The sequence below is a fragment of the Helianthus annuus genome, chromosome 8 (genome assembly GCF_002127325.2).
Source record: "Helianthus annuus cultivar XRQ/B chromosome 8, HanXRQr2.0-SUNRISE, whole genome shotgun sequence".
Classification (NCBI taxonomy): domain Eukaryota; kingdom Viridiplantae; phylum Streptophyta; class Magnoliopsida; order Asterales; family Asteraceae; genus Helianthus; species Helianthus annuus.
This window is the reverse complement of record NC_035440.2, coordinates 50,531,509-50,538,420: the sequence shown is the minus strand read 5'-3', so window position 1 is coordinate 50,538,420 and position 6,912 is coordinate 50,531,509. Positions and strand designations below refer to the sequence as shown.

Here is a 6,912-nt window from a genome sequence, read left to right as displayed (position 1 = left end):
GTTATCTAAAGATTTTGATATGGGAGTGTGAAAAAAAAAAACAGATATGAAAACAACGGAAATGAAATATAATATTGGGAGATTGGGAATATCTTGATCGGATACAAGACGAAAGGTGTAGGTGATTTTGATATGCCATGTAAAATTCCAAAGGCCTAGCGGCTATTGCACCCTCATAAAATAAGTGTTACCGTCTCTAAGTATTAATCTTGTAGTTTTTTCAATTTCTACGTTCCAAGACTTATCATATTTAAGTCCATATATGATATTCAATTTAGTGGTTGTCGATGATTGTTTAGTTGTTATGTCAATTGTCAAACAGTGGTAATATTTACAACAAACCCTATCTTCACATCACATAGATGAAATCAAGTCCAAAATTACAGCTGACTTACATACATAGTATTACAATATTTACAATAAAGCAAACATAGACCGTGTCCAAAAGTACCTTGTTGTAATATAGTAGTATAAAAGGGGATCATACTCATACCAGATTAAATGCAGAGCCGAACTGCTGCGACAACGATTCATCATCAACTTGCAATCTGATACTCGCTTTACGTTTCTTGATTTCGATAAGTTTGTCATGAATGCACCATGGGAAACTCAGAAAATGGCGTGGCATATCCTCATCATAACCGACATCGTAACGACCCCAGTACTGTGGATGGTATGTGACATGATACCATGCAGATGCTTTTGCATAAACATTATCATCTTTTGTATCCCTATCTCCTCTGCCACTTTTGAACCAGTTTCTAGCTTCCCTCCTTAATGATTTCACAGCTAAACCGACCTCTTCAGCATCATCTCTGCGGTCGAAAGATCTTGACATTTTCAGGATACTACCCGATAAAAGCTCGGCTTCGGTTTTAATTCCGTAATAATCCATATGACTACCCAGTTTGAGATCATAGTAAGTTTTAAAATCAAATGCTTCATCAGTGTAATCCTCAAAGCCGGGCACTTCCATGTCAGCGTCATAAGTCTGTCTGGCCACATATTTTGTGAAGGGGGTGACCGGGCTGTTTTGTGGGGCGATTTGTTTTACTTCTCGAAAAAGTTTCCCAATCACGTTTTGTGACTCATAGGTTGTTTTGTCCGGTTTTTCCATGAAATCTGGATACTCTTTGGGCCGGAGATGATGGGGTAGGTCAGCTGGAACACCGGTTTTTGGAAAGTCAACAGCAAGTGAGTAGAGCTTTGCAAGCTCTACACAAGGTTCGGCCATTGCTTTTGTGCGTTCCCGGTCTGCAAGGACTGTGTGGGCATTTGCAATTACTCCTAAACTGTTGTTGACAATGTAGTTTGTGAAAAACTCCTCGACTTCCTGAAGTACATAAAATAGAATCAAGATCTAAAGAAACAAGTATCCGTCCCTAGGGGTGGGAATTCCTGACACGACATTGACACAAAGCCAACACGAAAATCAGGTTTTGGTTGACTGGTCTAACTGGTTTAATAAGCAAATTGTGTCTGTGTTGACTTGTGTAACTGTTTAACATTAGAAGTTAAAAAGATTAATGGGTTACATGGGCCATTTTGTCTGCTTTCTTTTCCTTTTACTTCTTTGACTCACTAAGGACATTACATAACCTGAATTGACTATAGATAAACATGTTACATATTTACTAATGCATCTATACCTCAATAGTAACATCATGATCCAGTTGCACAGTTGGCGCTGGCGTATAATCCATCGGTTCGATTTGCTGAGGTGGAATCAGATCAGGGTCCCAACAAACAAAGTAACCATCTCCATCTAAATCGCTTCCGGAACATTCGTTTGGATGAGGCCTTTAGTGTAAAAAAATTATATATATGTTAGCACAAGCAAAGCCAAACAAAAACATACAAAATCACTACATACATTGCATAATAAAAAAAAAATCTGCAATATATAATACCTGTTTCCTTTTTGTGGAAAAACAACACAATCTACCATATGGTGCAATGCTGGAACATCAACAGCACTCAAGACCCGTACATCGCCTGGATGCAAACAAGGATTTTTGGCAACAACCACATCCCCGCTAACAATTCGGGCCTTATATGAGCCGAGTCCACTATACTCATCACCCAATGGCGTTCGTCTTGCACTCGAATATTGAACAAAAACTTGACCATATTCCAGTGTTCGAGTTTCATCCAAACATCCAATCATTACTCTTCCTTTAGGAACAAAAATCCTCGTTTTAGTTCTCAACTCTAGCAGCTTTGTGGCACGAAAAACTTGCAACATCATTGACAGAAACGGTTCAGCATTCGGCTTATATCCACATGAAAGCATTTCCTTTATAACGTTTGTGTTTTCTCCGGGGGACATTAAATCTAGCGCCTCTTCTGCCTTCATTGGGTCCGCTAAAATGGCATCTAGTAAGCATACTGCGTCTCGTTGCTTCTTTTCAAAGACGTGGTCAGAAACACCAAGGGTAGAAAGAAGAGTGATGATCTGGCGGTTCAAATAGCACGCCTGATATTTGCTAATCAAAAGAATATCCAGCTTTGTGTTGTCAGATTCAAATTTGCACATGCTTTTCCTCAGTGATAGTTTCACGAATGAGGTGGGGTCCACAGCTACGACACCTTTGTACCCAGCGTATCGAATTTGAAAAGCAGAGGGAACAAAATTATAGCCACATTTTCTTGAAACTCTTTCAGCAAGTTCAGAAGATATTTTCCCAATTCCATCTGAAAATACATATTTAGTACCATTTCTTACAACTTCAATATCAGGAATTTCTTCCACTTCATACCGTGCAACACAAAAACTTTCTTTTGAAGAACCAAAAGATTGACCGAGTCTAGCTGCATATTTTGCAACATTTCTAATGCTACTAAAATCACCCATCCAATTTCTTATTTCAGCAGCGTTTAGGCTTCCCGTTGATGCAAACATCCATGCAGAATTATCACGTAACTGGCTTGACGAGGACGCAAGAAATTCAAATTTCTTATCGCCAATTACTATCCCATTCTTAAGAATTGACAAAATTCTCCTATAAATTCCAGTTCTTTTTTCCCCATTTACACATACTTTTGAGGATAATTCTGTTGCATAAACATTCTCTAATTCTTCATCAACAAACGAAACACGAAGAAAATTATCAATATAATCTGCATAGTGACGTAGAACCCGATTGGACACATTGACCTCTGGCCCCCAGAAGTACACTTTTGATGGTGTAATTTGAACTCTCCTCACGTATACAAGACCAGGGTCCAAAGAAATAGCAGGGGACCTTAACTTTTTGTTGTTTTGATATTCTTGAGTTATAAACCTTACCGGATCATAACAACAATCTTTTAACAAATAAAGCTTCTTCATAACATATTCAATTGATTCAATTGCATGTTTTTGCGGATCCAACAACGCAAAGAAATCGTCATCAAGGACAGGTCCCGGAATGCAACCATGTTGAACCAAGGCACAAATCTTAAACACTATATTAAACGGCAGATTATAACCTTGGGTGGGACCCACCATCGGGACTAGATCCATATTTTTAGAAAAACTATAACCAGTCACCAAGTTAAATGGATGGTTACTTTCTTTGTAATTTGGAAAAGAACTAAGATCTGGTAGTTCAACATTATGTGGAATTTCTATACATAGATGGGATGATTGTCCAATGGCAAAAGATGGAGTGAAGTCTGTTGCCCTAACCCACTGATCATCAGAATGCTCCCTATAATAATTATAAGGGTTGTCTTCAACTTTCTGATAAATTCGAGGAGCACCGTATAGCTGCAATATAAAAGATGCTTTAATTTAGTTGTTAAAAACAGAAAATATAATGAACCTTGATATGATATGAAACATGAAAATTATAAAGTCTTTGTAGCTCAATCAAACTAACCTGAATAACAAGAAACCTTGCTGCAACGCCACGAGGGCAGTGTAGCTGAACTTGCCAAATATTCTCATAGGCGAGTTGCAGCTTGTAACTTGTTGTGGACCATGGAACACCAAAGTATAACTTTCTTAGTTCAGACCCAAATTTCACTGATGCATTTTTCATTTTACACAGAACCGACAAACTCTCCGTTGACACCTGGCAACCAAAATGAAGAGTTGTACACTCCATTTCGCATGCATATTGCCTAGGCTTCTTAACAAGATCAAAATCCATTTTCCGAGCCATAAAATAAGATTTATCGTACCATAATAATTTCCTATTGTTAACCATGGGTAATATGTATTCCACATGATCATCTGTTCTAAATTGGACTCTAGCATACGCTCTTTCATCTGCATTTTTTTGTTTAACCTCCAAAGCCTCAATACTCCCTACACCAGTATATCTCTCTAGAAATGTTAGAACTACATCTGCCGACACTAAATTAGGGAATCCATAAAGATCAATTGTTTTACCCATCCAATAGTGCTGTTTTCAACTGCCATATCACATATACAACATATAAATCACTGTTTTACCTCAAAGGAAAAAGATAAATGCTAAGTAATATTTTTTACAATAGGGGTAAAGAATTTTTCATTTGTCTACCAATAAGCAATATTCAATTTAATGGTCAAGTAACAAGATATTTTTTATACTAATATCATTTGACTACTAATGTGTTTATTCTGTGAAGATAAAAACTATATCCCAAATCTGCATATAAAGCCAAGTAATTGTTTGCTAAACACTTTAAATAAACCTCCTTCATTCACATATTTCCCAATTTTGCATATAAATCCATGTATATACATATATTATATTTATGGAGTAAAGTTCCCATACAAATAACTTTAACGTAATAAACGTACGAATAGCATGAAAAAGGCAAAAAAAAACGCGGTGACATTTTCATAATTATTTACTAGTAGGGTAATTATCAAAATAACTCTACAAATGATTCTGTAGAGTAATTTTGATCTTGTTTCTTGTAGAGTAATTTTGATCAAAAAACTATACCTCACAAAAAAAAAAAAAAAAAAAAAAAAAAAAAAAAAAACACCCTCAAAAAACCTAACCCCCCACCCCTCAAACCCAAATGCTAAAAACTAAACCATAAAGCTAAACCCCATAACTAAATGCTAAAAAATTTTACAAAATTACTCTACAAGAACATTTTTTCAAAATTACTCTACAAGATCAAAATTACTCTACAGGATCATTTGTAGAGTAATTTTGAATTGTATGTTGTTTGATAAACTTGCAGAGTAATTTTGATTAACTTGTAGAGTAATTCTGATCTACAAAGATCAAAATTACTCTACAGGATCATTTGTGGAGTAATTTTGATAATTACTAATAATTACGAAAATGTCACCACGTTTTTTCAGCAAAACCTTCAGTTCATACGTTTTGTACGTTAATTTTATTTGTATTTGATCTTTTGTCTATATTTATGATAAAAACTTTCATACCAATTACAGTGGCGGATCTAGAAAATCCGCATAGGAGTAACGTTTCAAAAAAAAAAAAAAGGGTAACGAAATAAAAATAACGTCAATTTTTTCCAAATTTACGGAGCGTCAACGGAAGTTATCTTGTAACACTAAATTAGCCGGTTATTACATACTATAACAAACTTTAATACCAATAATTAGCTGGTTATTACATACTATAACAGCTAACAAGAATGAAAAAGGTAAACACAATTAAACATGAAAACACTTTTTGAGACATAAATTCACGATTTACTGATTAGATGTTTTACAGGAAAGACAATACAGACATTGATCGAGCGTTTTATCAACAAAATTTTGCTCTCTGTCCACTAAGTTAGTATCATCACGTACCCAAGTGTCAGTTATACTAGTAAGTGCAAAAGGAAAGATGAAAATGAATCTAAATCTAAGTTTGGATATTGATATGCAATGTAAGAGAAAGAATTACCAGATAGCAAAGATGATTGAGATGAGGATTGTTGATAGTGAACAGCTTGTGCTTTGTTTAGGGAGGTGTATGAGAACTTTTTCGTCAATGGCAAGTCAATCCGACACAAGATTCCAACTGCTTTTTTTCCAAATCAAGTACCTAAATAATGTATTAGACACTGTGTATACCTGACTAGCCAAGCTGTCATTTGGCGTTTTCACTTGGCTCGTTTCGAGTTTTATTTATAAACTAGTGGCATACTTCACGCGATGAGGCGGGATATATGTCGGTATCAGTTCGGTTCATAACGGTACGAGCACTTGCTATAGCAACCGAAATAGAGAACCCAAAGATTAAAGTCGTGATGTGCTCAAAAGAATATTGACAGGTTGTTTTGCATCGATCGAAGGCCTAAAAACGAATACTGGTACTTCTTCCGATAATACTGGTACCTAAATAGGGCTTATTCTCCTCGACTTTTTTTTTAACGACTAATTTTTTTATTCTCTTGTCGTCTATAGGACTTGAACCCAGGACATCTCTTCCCAACCTAAATGTTTAAATGTTTTGCATTTACTAATAAACCACCAATAATATGTGAGTAGCAAATTACTATAATGGCAACTTCGTGAGCATGCTTTAAGGGTAGTAAAATATTAAGTAGTGTACGAAAAGCTTGGACTTATTTAATAATATGTGTACAACAAAGTTACTGGTAAATTCATAAATAGTATCATGTTGTTGTCCAATTAATCTACAATTTTTTAAGAGCCTTCATGAATTGTTATATTATAGAATTTGAACCCGACTTGATATTCATCGTTTACTTAATTTATATACACGTCTATAGTTATTTAATATAACATAATACGTTAAGAGAGAGTTCATTGAGGAACACTAAAAAATTGGGAAAACGAAGTATCAAGCATTTAACATGTTAAAAGTTCAACTTAACATGTTAAAAATCAATTTTTAAAATGTTTTTTGAAACTTTTGCACATAAATACATGTAGAAGAGTTTTTTTTTTAATTCAAAAACTAAAAATAGAAAAAATGTTTAAAAAAGTTAAAAAAAAAAGGT

At 35.0% G+C, this 6,912-nt stretch overlaps 1 protein-coding gene across 1 annotated transcript; it reads right to left on the bottom strand.

Moving 5' to 3' along the window:
• Positions 1-330: 330 nt before the first annotated feature.
• On the bottom strand, positions 331-5,977 carry LOC110872826 (probable RNA-dependent RNA polymerase 1). The gene is made up of 5 exons (XM_022121703.2): positions 5,850-5,977; positions 3,864-4,401; positions 1,911-3,751; positions 1,650-1,800; positions 331-1,333 (listed from the first exon to the last, which is right to left on the bottom strand). The coding sequence occupies exons 2-5, from the start codon at positions 4,380-4,382 to the stop codon at positions 488-490; spliced, it is 3,357 nt and encodes a 1,118-aa protein (XP_021977395.1). The 5' UTR covers positions 4,383-4,401; positions 5,850-5,977; the 3' UTR covers positions 331-487.
• Positions 5,978-6,912: the final 935 nt, after the last annotated feature.

What these genes read in the sequence shown, in the direction of transcription:
- LOC110872826 (XM_022121703.2), bottom strand. Translation starts at nt 4,382, where the DNA reads ATGGGTAAAACAATTGATCTTTATGGATTCCCTAATTTAGTGTCGGCA. An exon ending in CAAGGTTTCTTGTTATTCAG is followed by an intron (nt 3,752 to 3,863) that starts GTTAGTTTGATT and finishes TTTATATTGCAG; the next exon opens with CTATACGGTGCTCCTCGAAT. An exon ending in TTTCCACAAAAAGGAAACAG is followed by an intron (nt 1,801 to 1,910) that starts GTATTATATATT and finishes TTTACACTAAAG; the next exon opens with GCCTCATCCAAACGAATGTT.